Source organism: Galleria mellonella, unplaced genomic scaffold (genome assembly GCF_026898425.1).
Source record: "Galleria mellonella isolate WM207_F2 unplaced genomic scaffold, CSIRO_AGI_GalMel_v1 utg173, whole genome shotgun sequence".
NCBI classification, from domain to species: Eukaryota; Metazoa; Arthropoda; class Insecta; order Lepidoptera; family Pyralidae; genus Galleria; species Galleria mellonella.
Genome location: NW_026442016.1, coordinates 6,842,863 through 6,867,239, shown reverse-complemented (window position 1 = coordinate 6,867,239; position 24,377 = coordinate 6,842,863). Strand labels below are relative to the sequence as shown.

The window sequence follows — 24,377 nt, the reverse complement described above, 5'->3', positions numbered from 1 at the left end:
ATATTTTGTTATTTCGCTCAAAGAGTACATAACCAAGAAAAAAGACTGCATTTCATACAAGCCACGTAAAACGAATCAGTCAGCAAAATCAGACCAATCTGCATAAAAATCCATCTTTTCTCGTTATATTAGGCAGTCTGATATTCAAAATGGAAACAAATAGGGTTATTATATTACATACATACATACATATCTGTCACGCCTGTCTCCCATTAGGGTAGGCAGAAACAATGGAACGCCAAATGCTTCGATTCAAACAAACCTCTTTCGCTTCTTCCACATTCATCAATCTTGTCATACACGCTCGTCGGTTACGGGTACTTTTAATTTGGCCCTTCTTCAGCACGTCGCCTATTTGGTCGACATACGTCCGTCTAGGGCGGCCCCTACCGACATCTCCATTCATTCTTGATCGATAAATCTCTTTCGTAATTCTTCTTTCATCCATCCTCTCCAAATGACCAAACCAACGCAACATTCCTTTTTCAATTTTTGTCACTACATCGTCTTTCAGTCCACACTTCTCTCTAATCACACTGTTTCTTACTCTATCTTTTAAAGTAATACCACACATACTTCTCAAAGCTCTCATCATCTCAGGTTATTATATTATAGTTCGATAATAGAAACGCAAATCATATGATAAAAATATATAATTTTTTTATCAAATTGCATGTTCCGATAAACATTTTTTAGCAAAAATAAAACAAAAGATAACATTATTAAATTAATTTATTATTTTATACAATATTACTTTGAGTTTTAAGTAATGTGTTAAATCGTTGGTTCAGTCTTTGGTTAAATCTTTAATCACTGGCAAGTATGAGCATCATACATTTAATAAAATAGGTTACTATCTATTTTATTAAATCTATATACATTAGATAGTTACCTATTATCTGTAAGGCCTTAACTTCCTTTATTTTTCATAATAACATCAAATTATAACTATTATTCATGGACCTAATATAAGATACTTAGATTAATCTTTCGATTAATATAGCATATTATATAACTCAATGGGTTAAACCATCTATGGCAAAAGAAAAAAAAGTAGGTAATTACTTATTAGTTGTATTAGTTCTTCCTTTTCCCCCAATGTTCGACCGCTAATTGTTTTTAAGTAATGTGTAAAATACTACACGTAAAAAAATTGAATTTTTTTTTTTAGGAAATATTGAACAATTTATCTATCATTGAAATACATTACAGACATAAGATTCATTATCTTTGTCTCAAAATTAGTCACATCACATAGAGTCAATCTCATTTGTCACACGTGGGACCTATATTGCCTGTAGATGTGTAATTTTTTTACAGTTCCTTTCTTCATTTGTTCATTTTTTCTACACAAATAATCGTTTTGTGCTTATAAATAATCTTCAATACATTATTAATTTTATGGTTAACAAAATAAATTTTAAAAATGGAGTATATTTTGCCAGAAAATATTGCTTCAAACAGTACACGAATGTATGTATTAAAAATTTAAGGTTATTTTTTTAATGTTTTTTTTATTTTTCAATTCTTGTTTAGGAAACTATACTCTTGAAATGTAATTTAAATTACTATAAGTTAGATATAATTTAGATAACAATGCCAACAAACTTTAGATACTTTATCATCATCGTCAATTTACCCTTTGTATATTGTAGATTATAGCATTCAGCTATTATTGGTAAAAAACCAGTTTTTTCGGTTTTCCCCGGATTTGTCCTAGTTTAGAGGGCATCCGGAGAGCGTATTTAGAGTTACCTCAAAAACTGTAAAACTAAATACTAGAATGGACTCCGTACTTTTAAGATTTTTGTTTAAATTTATTGAATTTTGTTAGGTTTATTATATTAATAAGATTTTGTTTTCATAACAGAGTATTATTATTAGGTATTAATAATTTGTTTTATTTTAAGAATAAAAAAATTCTAACTGATTATTAAAACAATTTGTAACAAATTCTAATAAGATTACTGTTTTGTTAGGTACATTTAAAATGATGATAAAAGTTGCCAAATTTTAGAGATGGCAACGTTAAATACAAATGTGGAAATTGAAAAAATATACTTTTAATTTTTGTTTTTTTGTGTTCTACTAGATCTTAATAGATCAAGATAAAAAATTGTATAATTTGGATTTATTACAATTTATAGGCTTCATTTATTTATTTTTGAAACATCACATTGTTCATTGGTGTATTTTGTTGAAAAATATTAATTTTGGTTTGAATTGGAGTCTCTTATTATGACTGAAAATCTACTCGTATAATTCAGTAAAAATAATTATACATTATATTTATTATGGAACAAAAATGGGATGATGAACCCCGCCTGCATTATTGGTATATGGTATGTACTGAGGGATGACAGAGAAGGATAAAATCAATTAGACCCAATATGATGAATACAACAGGAATTTGTTTTTTGATAGGTGAAAATGGTATGGTAACCCCGCCTGTGCTAACGGGATACGCTGGCGGAGCACCAGTGAAAGGTGATAGATGAGAATGAAAATAGGCCAGTTAGCCCATCATGATGAATTCATCAGGAATTAACCATGATAGTTTCTAGGAGGAACCGTGAGGAGGTCGACCTGGTTGGGAATATTGCTAGCAATAGGATTCTCAGTCTCCATTACTAACAATCCCTTTCCCCCACAACAGGGATTAACTATGATGGTTTACACATCCAGTATTTGAAGGGTGACCTGATTGATTATATTACTAGTAACTAAGTTTGTCATTAAAGATTAAAATAACCACTCTCTTTGTCATTAAAGATTATGAATTTTCTATTGTTATCATCATTATCTCAGGCATTAATTCATCCACTGCTGAACATAGGCCTTCCTCAAAAATTTTCTATAATTATGAAGAAATGTGTATTTTAGTATGCTAAAATCTGAAACTGCAGTAAATAAAAAAAATATGTAAATAGGTGCTTATAATTTCAATTCAATTCATTCATGCTTTATTTTTTTTTTTTTCAGTTTATGCTGTCAGTGTGCAGTGCCTATTGAAGCAAACCCCTCCAACATGTGTGTTGCATGTTTACGTGCTCATGTGGATATTACAGATGGTATTCCTAAGCAAGCCACACTTTTCTTTTGTAGAGGTTGTGAACGGTCAGTATATTAATGATCATTTAAATACAACTTGACAAATTCTACCTATATCTATCTATTTATTTAATTGATGTTTTTCTAGAGTTTTTAGAGTGCCCTTTACTCTACCAACACTAGCATTTTTCAAGCTTAATATATCTTTTTCTTTACTCTTTATTATCCATTTATTCCAAATTACTAATCCAACACAACATTGTCTTAATTTTTGTCACTATATTCATATTTCTTTATTACTACACTACTTCATTTCTTAAGTTAATGAAATTATATTTTTAACAGGTATTTACAGCCTCCCGCAGAGTGGATAGTGTGTGCCTTGGAGTCTAGAGAACTTCTTGCTCTATGCCTTAAAAGATTGAAAGGTTTGAATAGGGTTAAGTTGATTGATGCTGGATTTGCATGGACAGAACCCCATTCAAAGAGAATTAAGGTGGTTATTTTATTAATTTTGATGCTTTATAAATTGTAAAACAGTAGTATTTTTATTTATTAGATATATTATGTAATTAACTAACTGACTATAAATTGGTGGATTAAATAAAATTAGTAAGGTAGTGTTTATTTTAACTATATGAAATATATGATGATGATATTGCTTTATTCTCATGGTTAGTTCTTGTTGACAATATTTAACTGATTAAAAAATTTCATTGAAATTATTTTGCCATGTTTTTATGATAACAGACTAATATAAACAGTGTTGTCGATAATTTTTTTTTAAATTTTGGCCTTTAGCTAATTTTCAGAAAAAGTTAATAATTGTTTTTATACAACTTAGTATGGCAATCAAAATGATAACCCACCTGATGGAAAGTGGTAACCATTGCCTATTGACATAAATAGTACCATGGACATAACAGGGTATACAGTGTCACCAATCCTTTAAACCAAACTACCGCCATGCAAACAAAATTGTTTCACGGCAGTAGCAAAATATATACTTTTTGACCATTACTATTTTATTATATGTATATATGTATATAAATAAATATAGAACAATTTCAGGTCAAACTAACAGTACAAGGTGAGGTCATGGGTGGAACAGTACTTCAACAAACTTTTATTGTAGAATTCACTATCCAACACCAAATGTGTGATGCATGTCACCGCTCAGAGGCTCAGGATTACTGGAAAGCTTTAGTGCAAATTAGACAGCGAGCAAACAACAGGAAAACTTTTTATTATTTAGAACAGCTGATTTTGAAACACAAGGCACACGAGAATACTCTTGGTATTAAGCCAAAACATGGTTAGTTGTTTTACATTATGTAGATCTTAAATATTGTTCATTAACATGATAATTCATTACATTTGATTATGATTATATTCAAGTGCAAAAAAAATATTCATATGCTCTCTTTTAATAGATAATTATTGAAAGGTCATGCAACAAAGAATTATCCTTTATTTTTTTTATTACAAATATTTTTTTGTCAGTTAAATTATTTTTTATTATCTCACATATTAAATCATATTCAAAGACAGTGATAAATTATTAAAAATAATTTTATTTTTTCTAGATGGATTGGACTTTTTTTATGCTACAGAAAGTCATGCCCGTAAAATGGTTGATTTTGTGCAATCAGTGTTACCAATAAAATGCCAACATTCTAAGAAACTTATATCCCATGACATTCATAGTAATATTTACAATTATAAATTTACATTCAGCATTGAAATTGTTCCATTATCTAAGGACAGCATTGTGTGTCTTCCAAAGAAGTTGACACATCAACTTGGATCCATATCACCCATATGTTTGGTGAATAGAGTGACTAGCACTATTCACCTCATTGATGCAAATACTGGACAAGGTAAGTCTATATTATTGAAGTTTTGAAGTCATCATTTCAACTGTTAATTACTGTAGTGTACTTCTGTACTATTTCATACCTTATTTGTACAAAGTTAAGTTGCTTATAGGAATAAAGTAATAATAATGAATAATGTCCATTATACGGGTCGTACCAATGTCCCTCGTTCCATCGTGGAGGACAATCGTGAACAGCTTGTGTCTGAAATCGAGAGAACGTTAATTAGAGGCTATTAATTAGGGACGAGAGGACGACATAACTTAGTCCAGTTTAACCCCGCTAAGACAAAAGCTTGCGCGTTTACCGCTAAAAAAGACCCCATTTGCTGTGGCTCCACAGTTCCAAGGCACGTCTCTTAACATCTCTAAAATTATTGGGATCCTTGGTATCGACATCTCTAGTGACGTACAGTTTCGTGGCCGCCTCGAAGAAAGGATGAAGCTGGCATCCAAAAAACTCGGTGTGCTTAATAGAGCGAAGCATTTCTTTACGCCGGATCAGCGATTAATGCTTTACAAATCGCAAATCCGGCCTCATATGGAGTATTGCTGTCACTTATGGACGGGAGCACCTAGATATCAGCTTGAACCCTTCGACTCAGTGCAACGACGAGCTATGAGAAATGTCGATGATCCCGGGCTTGCAAGCGGTATCGAACTCTTAAGTTTTAGGAGAGATTTTGCCTTATTCTGCGTGTTCTATCGCTTATCCAACGGATTCTGCTCAGAGGAATTGTTCAATATGATGCCCACGGCTACTTTTTACCATCGTACGGCTCGCCATCAGACAGGCAGTTCATCCTCATATCCTATAGCCTCAATGGTCACGTACAACGCGGTTTCAGAGATGTTTCCTCCCACGAACACTCTGTTTATAGAATGGGCTCCCTGCCGAGGTTTTCCCAAGAACCTACAGTATGGGATTCTTCAAAAGGGGGGTAAAGAGGTTTTTTCAGGGTCGGTAACGCCCGCGTAATGCCTCTGGTATTGCAGGTGTTCATAGGTTACGGTAACCACTTACCATGAGGTGGGCCGTATGCTTGTTTGCCACCTCAGTGGTATAAAAAAAATTATAATAGACTCTGGACAACTGATAGACATAAACTTGTACTCAAATACTTATACTTACATTCTTGTGAGAGCAAAATTTTCAGTTATATAATATTTGATGTGGCGTAATTACATAACTCTTTGAAATTATACCAAATTCACCATCGCATTTTGTTGGTTTGATCCCTGTTTAAAGTGCATTACTTGTGATATTTCCACATAAATACACCAAATGTTTCATCATCATCACAATTATACAGTTCACTATTAGACATAGGCTGAAGCATGCCATTGAGCAACGCAATATGTCGTTTTATTTTTATTTATCATATCATTTTTTAAAAAATACTCTAAATTATTCCATCAGTGCTCTAACAATGTCACTTATTGTAATTTATAATTATGTATACTTTTGTTTTAGTATGTGATTTATCAGCCACAGTATACTGGCGCTATCCATTCACCCCTATATGTAATCCAAAGCAATTAGTGGAATACATAGTAATGGATATAGACATATTAAAAGAACATGTAAGTTCATTGTTGATTGTAGTATATAAATACTTCATATAAATGAATATATGTCTTGGTTATAGACAATTTTTAAAGTATTGAAATATTTTTTTTTAGGAAAAGAAATCATTTCCTGGTCAAGGGAATGTGTCAAGTAAACATGTAGTAGCTGATGTCTGGGTTGTTAGAGCCAATGATCTAGGATTGGATGTTAATCCTATCCATACAAAAACTCATCTTGGTCATATATTGAAACCAGGAGATACAGTGCTGGGGTAAAGTCAAATTAAATTTAAACAAAATACTTACATTTACCTTCTATTTCATTAGTATAAAATTATGTTACTATAAACGACAATATTAATTTTCACAGATACAACCTCGGAAATTCAAACGTGAATGACGTTAATTTTGATAAGTTAGATCGTAGTGTGGTTCCTGATGTGTTCTTAGTGAAGAAACACTATGGGGAGAGATCGGCGAGACGGCGAGCACGTAACTGGAAACTCAAGCATATGGCTGAAGAGTTGCATGAAGGACTTAGTTCTTCTAATGAGTAAGAATAATGTTTAATATTTATTACATTAATAACCATTTGCTACTATTTTCACACACGGTTTGGCTGAATATTTTATAATCGGCAAGAATTACTACGAGTATCGAAGTGCTATATAGTTGAACCAAAACGTTTGATTATACTAGGTGAAATCGCAATCATTATCAACTTTATATGGAGGGAGGGGATAATTTTACCAGGAAAATTGAACATTTTTTTAATGAACCTACATAGATAGATATATAATTTATTTGCATCACTTATGGCACACAAATAACATTAGCTACAGGTAATCGAAAGTTGAAAAACAATAAACATTTTGAGCCTACATTATTAATTCCTATGGTTGAATTCGTTTTTTGATATATTTAGGTATTAAATAATTATTAAATTATATTTAATTAAATAATTATTTCTTTTATAGTGACTATAACGAGTTTCTGGACGATTTGGAGGAAGATCCTACATTTAGGCAAAATATAAATATATTTAAAGATGAAAATAAGATTGCTGTGGACACTGATGAAATCGATCCTACATTACCTCGCATTACTCTTGCGGAAATGTTAGATGATTTGACTATAGAAGATGTTGAAATGAGTGAAGTGTAATATATGTACGATATATTAAATGTAATATTATAAAAAAAAATATTTTTCATTCATTTTTATATTTACATACCTATATTTATTGTTATCATCAGTTTATTTTTATTCAATAAATAGTTTTCAATATATATAGATGATTAAGGTGTTCCTATACAAAAAAGCTATTTTATATAGCAGAACAACATTTACCGGTAATGTATATTCATATATATGATACAATATTTTTTACCAGATTTCAGCTCTACATTTATGAGCCAGTGACACTAAAGACATCTGGACAATAAAGAGCAGAGAATAATATAGTATAGTAACTTTAGACATTAAATATAATAATACTACGAAACTATAAATATAACGTCTAGCTGCGTATCGTACTTAATAATCGCCTACGACTAAATATTGATTAGATAAATTAATAAATCAATAAATAAAAATTCAACCTGTATACATGTAAAACGTTTGATGTAACATAATCTTATTTCTTTGATTAAATACCAGTCAATCGTGTCACAAGATATTATTGAGATGATAAATTATTTTAGAGTAGGGATATAGTTTACTATTATAGTTACATAATGGATACTAGATTATTTACTTGCACCTATTTTAGTTTGATACACGGTACTTATTTATTTATGGAAAATCGTGACTTAAATTGTTGTTTGCACTCTTTTGCAGCCCGCATCGACCATGCATACTTGTAATTTATAATAAAACCTAGGTACGTTTAACATAAATTATACATTGAAAAATAATTTCGCGTAGGTAGATACGGGACTTGGTGAAGACGAATTATATAGGTACCAAAAGAATAATTCTTATCATTTGCTGTTGAGCGATCGATCAGGCAACATGAAGGTGTTTGTGTTATTTATGATAATATGTTCGAGTAAAGCAAGACAACTTATAACTCTAGGTAAGTCAAAGATAAAAGTCACCCTAATTTGGGTATTTATTATGTAGGCCTACGCATTGTAAGGAATTGTACAGGTTTTCCATAATTCAACGTCAACCGCAAGAGGGACGTTGACGAATTTATGATTGGATAAAAAAAGTCGTAAATAATATTTTTAATATGAGCGTTTTCTGTAAAATACTCATCAGTATTATTTATGTTTTTGTAGACAACTGCGATAAATAAAAATATATATATATATATATATATATATATATATATATATATATATATATATATATATATATATATATATATATATATATATATATATATATATATATATATATATATATATATATATATATATATATATATCGAAATGTTTAGGTACTAGTCATAGTAGTAACATAACTTTAAACTAATTTTGTCATTTCATGCCTACTACAATCCTTGATTAACCTTGACCTTACAAAATATAAATAAAATAGGAGAGGCATGATATAACTTTCATATGTGTGTATCTAGTGTTTATGTCCAGTGCGGATCTTAGCGAGTCATATACAACGTTCTAGCATACACCTAATTATCTTACTGCTTATGGAATGGAAATTGTTTTTGGTATTCGATAAATTCTTTTAGGATATATATATATTCTACATACCTATATATGAATTTATATAAATATTTCCTATTACAGACGAAACCGAAACATTATTCAAAAAGTACATGTTGAATCAGTTAACCGAAACCGAAACTGCTTCGTTGAAGGAAATATTTGAATTATTGTATAGACATGAATCCATATCGAGTAGGTCACTTGAAAATAGTAGTGCCGCTAGACTGGTGAGTACTTCACTTGATTTCAGTATTACAATCTACTACATTCATTTACAATAATTTTAATTATTTACCTACTTGCTTGCCTTGACTAGTCCTTTGAACCCCTCTCCGTAACGCTAGTGGTCCTGACAGAGTTTGTATAAAGTAAGTAAATCGTAAGTAAATAAATGAAGACTTGAGAAATTTAACAGTTCGAATTTTTATGATATGGTCACGTCCTCTTGCTTATCTATGATATACATATGATTTCCTATATTGTATAATGCAAATAAAGTATACTCATTCATTCACATATGATAGATATACCGATTTCCATGACACGCTTTTAATATAATCTCAAGCAAATATCTGAACGATAATATTTTTGACTTAATAATTTTGTAATATATGTATGTGTTACGAGTCTTAGATGACATAATAACTATTAGCGAACCGATCGACTGATTAACGAAACCGAGAACTAAAGGATATAAATAAATAATATTAGTATTACTTATCTGCGTGATCGGGATATGGTGACTCGTTAGTCACCAGACGGGGTAAAAAGTACGGATATATACGTATGTAGGTATACCAAATTTCATGGATGATTATTGCCAAAATAAACAAACAATGGCGTTTATAATATGAGTGAGGATAAAAGAAATACTGAATATCTACCAGACATCACCACAGGTGGGTCGCCTTTCTATTTTCAATAATTTAAAAAATATTTGCATAATAATATGTAGTTAAGAGTGGATGATTGACTACAAGCGCGTCTGACTACAACCTGGTAGTTGATATTTTTTCTGCTTTACAGGCTCCAACCGCCGTTTCCATGAGTCGTTCTCCACAAGCCCCTCTTAACCTCTCCAACACAATGTTTACCCTATAAGATTGTTGCGCCTTCACAGGCGCCCTACGTTATTTCTGACGATCGGTCGGTCGTCTCTCAAATTGGCGATCGATACACGGCAAAGAACAACAGTTCGGAGGCCGACTACTTACTCATTTTTTGCAGCTTTTAGTCGTTCATCTATCTTCCTCATACCCCTCAAATATTGCGTTGCTACTCACTAATATAAACACATCAAAAAAGTCTAAGCAACACATACTGTTTCAAATTATTAATCAAATATTATAGCATTTCTTACCAAGCAGGTAATACCTATGTAAACTTTTTTGATCTAGAGCACATACTGTCTGGTTGTAAAAAAAAAATCGAGTATCATTTGTTTTTTTTTTCTATATTCAAAAGCGAATGCATTTGTTCGAATTTTATAGCGTTTTCTTTGCTTATTAAAACTTAATATTCTGTATCAATTTTATGATTTAGACAATAATTTGAAGAAAGTTTTGATCATATTTGGATTTTGAGACATTTTTTACGTCATGGAGCGACGTCATTTGAACGCAGATGAAATGCAAAAAGCTGTAGGGATGTTGCAAACGGGAAGAAGTCAATCTCAGGTATCTCAGTATTTTGGTGTCAACAGAAGCGTTATTTGCTGTCTTCATCAGCGTTACACTAACAAGGAAGATCCTGCTGGGCAGCACCCAGGTCGAGGAAGGTGTACAACCACACGGCAAGATCGATACATACAACTGACTGCAAGACGCCAGCCGATGTTAACCGCCCGAGAGATAGGTTTAAGGCTACAAAATTCAAGTGGTGTTGTTGTTAGCTGCCAAACTGTGCGAAATCGACTGCATGAGTATGGCCTACGAGCACGACGGCCAATTAGGTGGCCACCGATACGTCACGGGAATCGCGCTCGTCAAAATGCATGGTGTAGGGAACACATTACATGGACCCGGGAACAATGGGATAAAATTTTATTTTGCGATGAGTCTCGATTTGGGTTCAAGCCTGATACTAGAAGGGTAAGAGTGTACCATCGTCCTGGAAATACTAAGACTAAGGTGAGTTCAGGAAGTGCATCTATACAACGGCTCAACAGTTATGGTATGGGCGGGTTAATACCCGCCCGTTGAAGAACAAACGTCCTGATATTGCCTTGGCCTGCACAATCGCCAGACTTCATCCCCATCGAGCATGGATGGGACATGCTCCAGAGACGTGTTTTAAAGGACTTGGATGGAGTGACAACAGTCCAACAACTGATGAACTTACTAAAATTTCATTGGGAGCAATTGCAGCATGATAATATTAACAGTCTCATCGATTCTATAAATAATCGGTGCCAGCAAGTTCTCCATATCAGAGGAGGCCACACTTTGTATTAATTTATGCAATTTTTGTACAACCATTTAATTTTAGTTTAGTTGATTAGGCACCTTACTCTGTACTACGTACATACAGTACTTATTCGTAATTATTGTTAATTAGGATTATTAAAAAAAATGTTGTTTAATATCAAAAAAGCATTAAAAAATAATATAAATAAGAAAATACTAAGGATTTAATGCGAAAACACATTGTAAAATTGAAATTTGTATGTGTTGCTTAGACTTTTTTGATGTGTGTATTATGTACGTAGGTATACTATTATATAAGCATCTCGCCACCAGTATCCAATACTGAAAACGGGATATCTTAAATATTGTACCGCGAATTTAAATAATGAAGATTGTTTTTAATTGTGGCTAAACTAGTTATTTTGATTTAAAAACTAAACCATTGAACCGATTTTAGATTTTTATCGAACCAATCTGTGGTTTTATACCCTTTCAGATAAAAAAAAAATCCAAATTAGTTTTTAATTGACGGAGTTATGAGGTGACAAACTCGACGTTATTAAGTCGAGTTTGATACTGATCTGTTAGATGCTTACCTATACCAACAATATCTATGATACTCTTAAAATATACTAAAGTATTATTATTAAAACAAACATGTAGAGTACAACGAACCCTAACAATTGAAATAATTATCATGACATTTAATTTCTTATCAATTATTCAATTAATCGTATGTTTATACCGTCACAACCACTTCATAATCCTGCTACAACTATTTGTTCTCTTTACTGCTTAAACGGCTGAATATATTATTATTATTACTAATAAAGTTTGCAAAGATGTTTGTATATTTGTTACTCAATTACTCATAAAAGGCTTAATTGAATTGAATATTAGTACAGGACACTCTACGTGAGCAAAACCGCAGGAAACGGCTGTTAATGAAATAAATTCTATTATTTTTATACCACAAGGTTATAAGGAGGCTTCCGCCTCCTAATAACTTTGCCAACAAGCAGACAGCCCGTTTGATGATAAACGGTTACGATATTTAAATAAAAAAAAATCATGGGTAAATTTCACGTAAGGAAGAGAATTATATATCTTACCAAGGGGGGAAGTGGAGATGGGATCCACATTTTTGATAAAACACCTTTTATGGATGGCAATGGAATGGTAAACCTGCTAGCGCTGACCATTGTCAGGCTTGTGTTGGCGGGGCATCAGTAGGTTAGAATGGAAGCAGTCAGTTGTGTACGTAGTCATCATATCGAATCACGAAAAATTAACCATGATGATTTTCAGAGGGTACGTGTGGATACCTGACAGGGTATATTTAGTCCCAGATACAAACAATGCCTTTCTTCACCTCCTATTTTATTTATGAACTAATTAAATCGTATATTTTTAGAGTCTTGATTGTATAGTATGTCGCAACATAATAGGTGCACTATTTCAAACTATACGAGAAGGTCAAACAGAGGAAGAAGCTACAAATGTCATAACAACATTGTGTACGTCTTTAAACATCGAAAATTATAATGTTTGCAGAGGAGCTGTTGCATTGAATATGGTAAATAATTAATTTAATTTTATTTAATTTAAACAATTTTAAACTCTCGAAGCCTAGTATGTACCTAAATAGTCTTAAAGTATTACAATTGGAGTGTAAAGGTTTAAAAATCTGTGTTTTTAGATATTTTACTCAAATAACACTATGCATATTTCTGTCGGAAATTATATAGTAAGAAATTAAACAACTTTTCTCAACAATTATGAAATATTATAAGTATTTATTTAAATTCGATTAATCAGTTACCTATCTTATCAGTATGAATCTGTTACTGGTAATAATATACACTTAGGTATGTAATACATATTGGTAAATAGTCTAATACTGTACATATCTAAGATAACATTCATAGATAACAAGTGGGTATCTACTTAAACTTTGGTTGTGCTAATATGTTACCTTGGTAATGTTTACGCAAATAAACATAATTATTTATAATCTGTATAGATACATAATAATAAAAATGTAACTAAATGTCGTGTTAGGTGATATTTAGGAAAATTTAACATAAGGGGGTCTTAATAGGAGCAATAGAAGCAATTTGTCTCTATCTATATATTCCGGCATCACATAGAGGTATATGATGTATTTTATCTTGTTATGCCATATATCTATACCTAAATTTGTCAGACACGATACGTTCCAAAATCCTTTGGTACAAATGCTAACTTGTAAAGATAAAAGACTGATTTATCAACACACAGCTGAAACTAAAAAAGTAAAAATTACAAAATTTTGACTGTAGGTTTCTTTTATGATACGATATAATATCACACAAGTGATAAGAATGAATTTTTCGAAATTCGGCTCCTAAATGTGTAAGTATAAGTATGGAGATTTATATGGAATTGCTTTAACTGATAGATACTTGGAATTTACAATAAATATTCTTGAATAAAAATAATGTAACTTAATTGCAGAATTTTTCAAAATTCAACACCTAAGTATAGTAAAAAAGTGTTGAAATAAAGAGAAAAATTCTCATTGCCTAATCAACGAATAAACGAAACGACTAAAACTAGAAATACTAAATTTAGATAGAAGATTCCTTTTATGACCCACATAAATAATAAGGATTTTTTGAAATTTCACCCAAAGGAGTAAAAATAGAGGTGAAAGGTGGTTTATATGAGAAAGTACAATTTTTTAAGAGATTTACTTGAAATTAATGATAAAATATCTTATATAAAAATAATAAAAATTCCAGTATTGCAAAATTCATCCCCTATGGATAGAATGGAAGGAAGGATAGATGAAGGAATGATGAAATTAATGTAAAAAATATTTTTCTACACGAAGAGTAACAAAAATGAAATTTAGTACTATATATATATAATAATTAATCTCATTGCCTATCTTCTATGATGTAATAATTTCTTGTCAGGTACTTTGATTACTCTAAATTTATCCATATATTTTGTAGATTAAGAAAATATAATTAAAAATACTAGTATAACATTATCTAAATTAGAAACTTTATGAGTAGGTACGACAAACATAAAATATATTCATAATCAGAAAACATTTTTGTTGCCTAAACTACCCTCACATTACTTGACATTAGTGTTACAAAGTAGGTACATTTCATTTCATTTGTACTATTTTGATGTAAAAACTAACTTTGCTAGGTGGCTATTGTTTTTTTTATTTTTTATTATACAACTTAGAATGGCAAACAAGCTGACGGCCCACCTGATGGAAAGTGGTAACTGTCGCCTATACACATGAGCAGTACCATGGACATAACAGAGTATACTGTTTCGTCCATGATACCCTCCATGTGTTGCCATTCCTGAGGACTCAGATGTTATTCCTCTGTACCCAGTAAATTCACGCCATATCCCACCCTTTAAACCGAAATATAGCATGCAAACACAACTGCTTCACGGTTGAAACACGAATGGGACAGAGGTACCCAAGCAATCGACTTTTGTAGAAAGTCTCCTTCTGGTCAATTAATTGTCAATTATTTGTTTCACAGAATAACTACTGTACTTTTTCTTTTATTTTTCTGGTCTGATCTTAAGTTTTAATATGTTCTAGTTGTTAAGCCATCACATTATGTAAGCTCCGTGTACACTTAAATCGTGCTATATGTATCGAATCAGAATAAATAAATATTATTATTATTATAGTATAAAAGTAGATAGGTCTTATCCTAACTTAATATATAAATAGGATAATTAACGAAGGCAAAGTCGCAGGATATAGCTAGTAGTCTATAAAATAGTAATTTCATATTTATTGAGTTCTACTTTGATCTAGGTAATATACAATTGTATATTTTTATATGTAACATACAGTAACATGTTAAATACATAAGTAGACATTTTAGTTGAATTTTTTTATGATAGGTAGTAGATACGATTACAATATTCTGTTCGATCCTTTTATAACTTACCTAGTACGTAGTTTATTATGTTATGTTATTTACGTATTGTAATAATACCTGCAGTTTATAGATAATTAAACTCCAACATATTACAGGCTATTATAATTTTCGTATATGTGAAATTATTTATAATAATATTATTTAATATAATATTAAATATCAATAAAATATAAGAGATTATGATTGTCATTTTTGTGATTTAAATTATTATTACAGCCTATATTCGTCCATATCATCAGGACTGTCCCCGAAGCAACGCCACAATCATTTTGTAGTTTAGTCTTACAATCAGCCACCAATAGCAATATTTGTACTACTACTGACCCACGCTTTGAATGGGAAGTGCAATTGCCCGATCCGCCTGAATTTGTGAATGTAAGTATTGAGAAATTACAGAGTATAACGCAAATAATAATGGGGCACAACATAGGCAAAGTGACGATGATGCATGTAAGATTAATATATATAAATTTAACCGCAACACTGAGTTATAAAAAGCTAATTAATGATAAAAGCATGAGAGAGAGAGAGAGAGAGAGAACAAGTGAAAAATTTACGAATTTACCATTGGTGTGTAATAAAGTATATACAAAAGTTGAAACAAAACGCAAACTGAACGCATATGAGATAGGTGACATACTTACTTTGTCCCAATACAGCGTATGGCGAAATGGATATAACTAACCGAAATCTAGTAATCCTACTATTTTTGAAACCGAACAGCTATCTCCACTCTCTAGTTATCTATGCCGTACGATTTTGTGATAATTGTATTTATAATACGGTTATTTTAGTCTGATTCTTGTTCCGCCGTATGTTCTGTTTTCAGACGCCAGAAATAGATCCAAAACCATTGAGAGTAGCCATAATCACAGATGTACACCTTGACCCACTTTATGAACCTTTCGGTGTTGGAAATTGCGATGAGCCTACATGCTGCAGATATGGTCAAACACCAGCTCAGAATTATTTATATAGTTCTAACGTAGATGAGTCTCTTTATAACAGAAGTATTATATATTTAGATGACGATATTATGCTAGACTTAAGCGTAGCATCTGAGATTAAACGACAGAGAATGTCATCACGAACAAGATATGCAAATAGTCGAGACACGGCCCCAGCAGGCTACTGGGGTGATTACAGGGACTGTGATACACCTTTGTGGGCATTTGATGATACCATTGAAACTATTGCAGAGACCCACAAAGTAAGTAAAATAGAAAACAAAATATATGAAATAATTTCAATTTAGGTAAAATGATTAATTTTATTTCATTGTAAGAATGTTAATGATATTGATTTCAGTCTGCATAGTAATATGTTAAATTTGAACCTGCAATTTTACACTTCCTTCTGTTTGCTAAACGTACAATTCCTCTGAAATCATTATTCTGTAAATGTCTGTAGAATTTGTATATTTTAAATTTAAATTTCTAGGGATCCTATCTTCGGACGGGTAGATAAATAGAATAATAAAATAATATTCTATACTATCTTTAATAGACAAAATTGTATGCCTTGTATGCCTGGGTTAAATTATATTTCTTTATATCATGGATGTGTCACTACTGTAATTTTCATAGGTAAATCTAGTTTATTTTTTATTATTTAAAAAATATAGCAATAAACTCGAACTACTCAAATTGGTTGAGTAGTTTTTAAACTTATACATTATAAAAACAAACATTCAACAATTCAAATCATTCTTTTTTATAAATTTAGACTAGTCGTTTCCCTCTTTTTTTGCCTGTGTAAAGCAGTATATAAATTATTCTGTGTTTTAGAATATAATCTACCCGTAGACCAAATTTCATTCAAATCCGCTCAACCATTTAAACGTGATTGAGTTACGAACATCTTAAAAATTTTACATAATTATATTAGTAGATAGATTTGAATTGTTTTTGTTTTACGTAATGTGTTTTTATATTTCAGGGTATCGACATGGTTTATTATATTGGTGATACAATTGATCACGGTGTTTGGGAGACATCATATGAACTTATAAACAACATGAACTTATATTTAATAGACAAAATTAGGAAAACGTTTGGGGATGACGTCTTAGTCGTGCCCGTAATTGGTAATCATGAAGCTCAACCTACAAACCAGTTAGTACAAATTATAAAATACTTTGTAGTATGTAAAGTATCATGTTTGTAAATAGATAAGTAAGTATTCATTTACTTAATTCCCAATTTGAAAAAAGAACATTTATTTGCAGAAAATAAAAAAAAATATGGCAAGTTCAAAATCTCCCGTTAATCATGTATATGATTTTTCTTTATCAATCGAACCTACATTTATGTTAAAATTTTGCGTTTTATAATGGAGATGGCAATATAGATTATAATCACGTAAATTAATCGTAACAAGACAAAATCTGTTTGTTTCTTATTTCTTTTTGAGTAATAGGATTTCGGTGAAATTTTATATAATTGTTTTATATTTGAGTAAATTTCTATATATATATATCAGTATAACATTAAGTAGGTAAATTAAAATTGTAATTACAATACAAATGATATAAAAACTTTAAAATATAAAATAAATATTATATATAAAATTGTAGTATAAAAGGTACCAATTGGAAAAAATCGTTTTTTGAGGGGACCGTTGCACAACACTCAAAACACGATTAACAACAATATATAAATATAATTAATATATATGTACATTTTAATTTATTTACACAACCCAAGGTTGATTTTTTGTTAATAAATCGATAATTTTGATAATAAACTTTCTTTTAGATTCGCGCCTTCAAGCGTCACGGGCGAAAAATTGAATACAACATGGCTTTACGAGGCTTTAGCAAAAAAATGGGATCATTATTTAACTGATGAGGCAAAAGCAACATTGCTTGATCGTGGTGATTTTTCAATATTGGCTAGACCGGGACTTCGGATTATTTCACTAAATAACAATGTTGCATATAGATACAATTGGTAAGTTGATGAAATTTAGATACTTATGTAGATACTTTTTTTATTAATAGAGATGGAATAATGAAGTTACTCATACTAACGGTATATATTATATTACTACATTTTTACATGATACCAATAGAAGACTGTACAAAAGTCGTTTGTTTGGGTACGTCTATTCCATTCGTGTTTCAACCGTGAAGCAGTTGTCTGCATGGCTGTGTTTCGATTTGAAGGTTGGGATATGACAGTGAAATTACAGGGTACAGAGGCATAAGACTAGTTCTCAGAAATAACAACGCATGGGGGGTATCATGGGTGAACAGTATACTCTGTTATGTCCATGGTAATGCTCATGTCTATAGGCAACAGTTATCACTTTCCATCAGATGGACCGTCCGGTTGTTTGCCATTCTAAGTTGCATAAAAAAAAAAAAACAGTAAAGAGACAATAACGGCCCGTGAAATAATTTTGATTTATTTATTATAGCCTTAAAATGGGTTTTATATTTATTTAATAAGTTTTGTTTGTTTTTTTATTTAGTAGGCAACACCACTGTATACCACTCATGAATCTTCATTCTTAAAGAGCAAGGGGACGTCCATTAACGTTACTTTTCTAATCTAAATATTTTTTCTCAAGTGGCAAGATTGCTAACCGATTCAAAACACTGCCCAAGCAAGCCTTTAGCACAAGTGAAATATTATTACATTATTTCATTAACACAGGTGGATAGTGTATGATCCCTTGGACGCCAAAAAACATTTGGATTGGTTAGTCGAGGAGCTGCAAAAAGCTGAGCAAGCTGGCGAGAAGGTACATATATTGACACATATTCCACCTGGAGTGCATGATCTTACATATACTTGGACGAGAGAGTACAATAGAATTATTAACAGGTAGGATCAAATATACCTAATTGTATGATAACAGTTATCAAAAGTACCATTAATATGTTTCAAATCAAGTTTGGTTTTACATCGATGTGAAATGTTACTGATAAGGTAAGTATAGCTATCCATTAAAGATGTTAATTGATTCGATAAATATTTCTTTTTTATCACAAAAACGTATGTAAGATAATGAAGTAATATATACTCACGATAATAATGGAAATGTCACATTTCCATATAACACTTTTATATTTCGCTAAGCATATTTGAATCCAAAGTGACAGAGACTTATCTTAGATGAATCCTGGATTTATCAATACGATCCAGAAACAAAGCGCCAGTCGACGGTTTAGGTGTTTCAAAACGAATCAACGCCTACCACAGTAAAGCGACCTAGAAGCGGGGGGAAGATTTTGATCGCAAGCTTTTTCAATTTGACTGGCTACTTGGTGTCAATTTCTTTACGAAACCAAAGAAGCATTAACGCCGAATAGTATACTACCAATGCTTGGCAGAAGTTTTCTCTGTTGTGAGCAATAAGCAATCAAACACAGGACTCCGCGGGTTACTGCTCCACCACGATAATGCGCCCGCCCACAACGCAATCAAAATAAGGGATTTCCAAGACAGCATACCGGTCAAACTACATTGAGACTTCTTCTTATTCCCAAAAATAAAAAATCAGCTCAAAGGGATACAATTTTCGTCGCCGGATGATACGCTCTCAGCAGACACCTCGTTTACAGCCTTCGAGCAGGCTGTAAACGAGATGTCTGCGGCGGACTGAAAAGTGTTTCGAAAACTGGTTCAGACGCATAAAACATTGTATAGAGTCTAGTAGAGTACTTTAAATAGATGTAATAAAAATATATTTACCTATAAGACATTTTTTTAGTGTCGCAAAACTTTCCGAGTGTCCCACGTAATAGATAGGTTTAGATAAATATATATATACATCGATACATAATAAAAAGGAGTAACAAATACCATGCGGACAAAGTCACGGGTATCAACTAGTATGAGATAAAATGACCTTTGTTTCACTTTTTTTATATGACAGACATCTAATAGTTATTATTATTACTGCAATTCGTAATTTAGTTGTTTTGAGCCATAATTGTGGTTAAAAACTGGATTGCAAATCTAAATTTGTTTTTAGAGGTTTTTTTTTGATAAATTTATCATAAACTATGACAGTTAGAAACATTATTTTATTTTTCCTGTAGTATTCACATACCTCTATATTTACAAACTGTGGTTATTTAAGACTTTTCGCTTTACCAATGTCAATTTACAATGTTACTAATTTTATTTATGCATATATTTTAGATTTTCAGCAACCATTGCTGCTGAATTTAATGGACATGTTCACTCGGATGAGTTTAAAGTATTCTACAGTCTTACTGATGGTACACCTATAAACGTGGCATGGGGCGGTGGAGGTGCTACTACATATAGCCACTATAATCTCAATTATAAAATTGTCGATTTCGATTCTAAAACTTTCGTAAGTACTTTAAACATCACTTTCTTCGCATTAAATATTCATTTAAAACATTTTGAGATAAGAAAAGTGTAAGAACATAATATATTCTTACTCCGTTCGCCGCCTACAACACTCATTAGCTCTCAGAAGCTAAACACAACGAGAGGAGAGGCGCTTTGGGGGACACAATGTATTCCGCGATATTGATGGTGTTGTTTATATCTATAGATTACCTCTCTCAATCAAGGGCATCAGCTTGTTTCCTACTGTCAATAGTGTAAATAATAATAGTTATTGTTTTTCAGTTGCCCCAAAATATTGTGAATTATATATACAATATAACAGAAGCTAATCTTACGCCACATCTCCGTCCACATTGGTTCCAACTCTATGATATGCGGAATACATTTGGACTTGCAGATCTCTCAGCGGCTTCCATTAATGATTTAGTATATAGAATGCCAATTGAGACTCACCTCCTAGATTTGTATTCAGCATTCTTTTCAAAATTAAGTGACAATCGGTGGCCATATTGCAATATTGACTGTAAACTTAATAATATGTGTAAAATAGTAGTCACTGTACTTTGGGAACACGAAAGATGTGATGAATTGAGAAACTTATATTTTTTAGCCAACTAAATGTTGTTTGTATATTCAAATAAAATCTGTTTAAATAAATAAGTTTATAATTTATTCATCAACTCTACAAAACTAATAACAACTTCTTACATAACTAATGATCAAGTATACTTAACCAAGTAATTTCTGGTTTCCATTTCAAATCTTGACTCGGAATTTTGTCTAAAAGGGATATCTGAAAAAAAAATAGAAACAGCATTAATACATTCACATGTGCAATTTTACATACAAAAATTTATATATGTCGCTATTATGAGGAATGAAATATTCCCAAAAATGGTTGATATCAGGCAGGCGGCCGGTTGTAAAACTATAAGCCAAATCTATTTGTAATATGGATAAAAACATTACACTGACCCCAAATAATAATTGGGATAAGAATAGGAAGATGATAATGAGGAATGAAATATTCCATTTTTTTAATGACATATGGTCAAAATGCTATGTTATCCATGGATTACATAATTAAAAAAAAATTTTATACAATGTAAATAACATTATATATATATTTTTTAATTATTGTCCAATAAAATCTATTCTATTGCTTCTATTATTCTTATCTATCTTATTTTTTCTAAAATATCTATGTACAAACATCTAGCCACAGTTTTATTTAATACTAAAATAATATTTATTTATTTTTATTTAATTTTTTCTAAAGATTTGAATAATTGTTATATATATGATTAAAAGTGTTATATTAATTTCAGTAAACATAAATTTTTTTTGTTTATTCAAAGACGATTATATTTCATAAAAACAGACAAATACCTGATGTCTGATAAAATTAACTATTTTCTCAACATGTTCTGCTTTAGCATCTCCTGATAGTGAATAGAATCGTCTCCAAATTGCAGCTGCAAGTACTCTGTCATCACTGAGGCCTTCATCATAGGCCACAAGTGCGGCTTGAAATTGTTCTGATAATTCTGTCACTTGTTTTCTAGCTATAGCTGGATTTGCTCCCTGGAAATTATTCATATGACAAGTTAATTATTTATTTAGAAGTGTCTGGCATTGTTTCTCTCTGCTTACTACATAAAGGGTTAGAGAATAGTAATTACACATAATCTATCTTATGTTTAAAATAGTAATTTTATTTAAAGATCTAAAATTTTTTTTTATTCTGTGGGAAGCCTTTCAAATGAAAAATGATAACCACCATCCAAAGACATTATTTAATTTAATATATAAATAAGATTCTAATGGTTAATTATTATATAAGTAACTTAAAAAATATAACATGATCATAATTATGTATTACCTCCAGCAATTTAATTTTATTTCCGACATCAGCCCATAAAGCTTCTATTATACAGTTTCTAACAAAATGTCCATCACCCTTAACATATTTCTGTTTTTCTGCTTTTGATGTAGTAATATCTTCCGCCATATAGCGTACCATAAGAATCCAAACATGCAGTTCTGTTATTACGAACCATGATGCAAATGTATCAGGAAGCTCTAATTTTTCAAACCAATCATTATATACAACTTTATCAGGTACACACTCATAGAGAAAATATCCTGTGAGTTTCAAACGCTGCAAATAATTTTGAATATAATTATGACAAGAGTATAACAAATTATAATATAATAACAAAGACTTAACAAATGTTATAAAAAAACCTTTTAAGCTTAGATAACAAAGTAAAGATTATTAAGTAATACTTAATAAGTAATACTCATTTTATGAATTTAAGCAATAGATACCAAGTGACATGAACTTACTGTTCTAGATTGGTCCATCCAACCAACTGCTTTCATAAACTTCTTTATATAGCTATCTTCAACAGCAACGGTACTTTGAAATCTACGATTAATAAAATCATTTTGCCTGATGGTGTAAATGCAAGGTTGAACTTGGAAGCTTTTTTTATGAATTCGTTGTTGCCACAAGACCTGTAAGTTATTTTAGATTTGGAAACATTAAAGTGCTAAAAATAAAAACAGAGATGGTTTTATATTAACAATGTGACAATACAATCACGGAGGGTGTAACATAGTTACAATGATATGAATTTATTGAATATATAAATTTATTAAAATTATTTTACTTACACGAGACAAAATTCGTATTCTATACATTACGTACAGAAAATAACAATTTTCTCATTTCAAATAAAAAATTAACGTGATATAGACATATAGATATAATCTATAATGACAATTAATATGACAGCTGATGAGTGACTAAAGATAATTAATGGCAATTTTAGTCCACAGATATGTAATAAGAAATTAATTATTATTGTCTGTGTCTTCTTTATTATTATGTCTGTGTTTTAGTCAAATCCTTAGGTAAAAATTGTTCAGGATCGATAAAGATCTTTATGAAATACTTTATGTATAAGCGATTCAAATCTAAGAATTTTTCTATAGTACTAGTGATGCCGGATTAGGTGATTTTTGTGCCTTTTAGGCTACTTCGAAGCGTATTTAAGCGACCGAAAATTACGATTGGCGACAAGTGACCTAAAAAACAATTTCGGCGATTTTAAACTATAAAGAATATTGTTCCGGATCGCCGCTCCCACCGATAGAAATTGTAAATAGTTCGTAATATTTTAATATTTTTTATAATATCTTAATAGAAATAGTTTCAAATATTTTTTTAACATTTTTAACAGTAACAGTTTACAATGTTTAATAGTAGCAGTTTTATGTTTATAGAAATAGTTTTATATAGTAATAGTTCCGAATAGTTTATAGTTTTTATAAGAATTGTTATACAAAATAATGATAGAGACCAAAAAAATAGAATAAGACATGAAAAATATAGAAACAGTGATTGGCTATCGACCCAACGTAGTATAGTAACAGATTGGACATAGTGGTACAGATAGGCACAAATTTTTATTATGTTTTTTATATGTTAATTA

General features: G+C 30.9%; 4 protein-coding genes across 5 annotated transcripts in view; 2 read left to right on the top strand and 2 right to left on the bottom strand.

Annotated features, from left to right (window-relative positions):
• Nucleotides 1-5,132, bottom strand: part of LOC113515570 (protein MIX23) — a 21,804-nt gene extending 16,672 nt beyond the window's left edge. Inside the window, exon 1 of the mRNA XM_052893287.1 lies at nucleotides 5,011-5,132. The gene's annotated coding sequence lies outside the window, so the exon portion shown is untranslated. The remainder of the gene's footprint in view (nucleotides 1-5,010) is intronic.
• On the top strand, nucleotides 1,255-7,785 carry LOC113515388 (60S ribosomal export protein NMD3). Its single transcript, XM_026899574.3, has 9 exons — nucleotides 1,255-1,473; nucleotides 2,983-3,117; nucleotides 3,397-3,547; nucleotides 4,123-4,366; nucleotides 4,638-4,931; nucleotides 6,402-6,511; nucleotides 6,611-6,768; nucleotides 6,867-7,049; nucleotides 7,474-7,785. The coding sequence occupies exons 1-9, from the start codon at nucleotides 1,427-1,429 to the stop codon at nucleotides 7,658-7,660; spliced, it is 1,509 nt and encodes a 502-aa protein (XP_026755375.2). The 5' UTR covers nucleotides 1,255-1,426; the 3' UTR covers nucleotides 7,661-7,785.
• LOC113515478 (ubiquinol-cytochrome-c reductase complex assembly factor 1) lies at nucleotides 5,051-24,377 on the bottom strand. Of its 2 annotated transcripts, XM_052893286.1 has the most exons (6): nucleotides 23,557-24,377; nucleotides 23,227-23,397; nucleotides 22,760-23,038; nucleotides 22,267-22,461; nucleotides 21,612-21,670; nucleotides 5,051-5,132 (listed from the first exon to the last, which is right to left on the bottom strand). In XM_052893286.1, coding segments are annotated over exons 1-6 (732 nt in total). In that variant the 5' UTR covers nucleotides 23,584-24,377; the 3' UTR covers nucleotides 5,051-5,131. The 2 variants fall into 2 exon arrangements, with proteins under 2 accessions (XP_052749246.1, XP_026755508.1); XM_026899707.3 differs by lacking the exon at nucleotides 5,051-5,132 and having other exon boundaries at nucleotides 21,531-21,670.
• LOC113515477 (sphingomyelin phosphodiesterase 1-like) lies at nucleotides 8,429-21,537 on the top strand. The gene is made up of 10 exons (XM_026899706.3): nucleotides 8,429-8,573; nucleotides 9,253-9,398; nucleotides 12,991-13,152; nucleotides 15,761-15,919; nucleotides 16,374-16,754; nucleotides 17,483-17,658; nucleotides 18,301-18,495; nucleotides 19,204-19,374; nucleotides 20,698-20,875; nucleotides 21,160-21,537. The coding sequence occupies exons 1-10, from the start codon at nucleotides 8,510-8,512 to the stop codon at nucleotides 21,493-21,495; spliced, it is 1,968 nt and encodes a 655-aa protein (XP_026755507.2). The 5' UTR covers nucleotides 8,429-8,509; the 3' UTR covers nucleotides 21,496-21,537.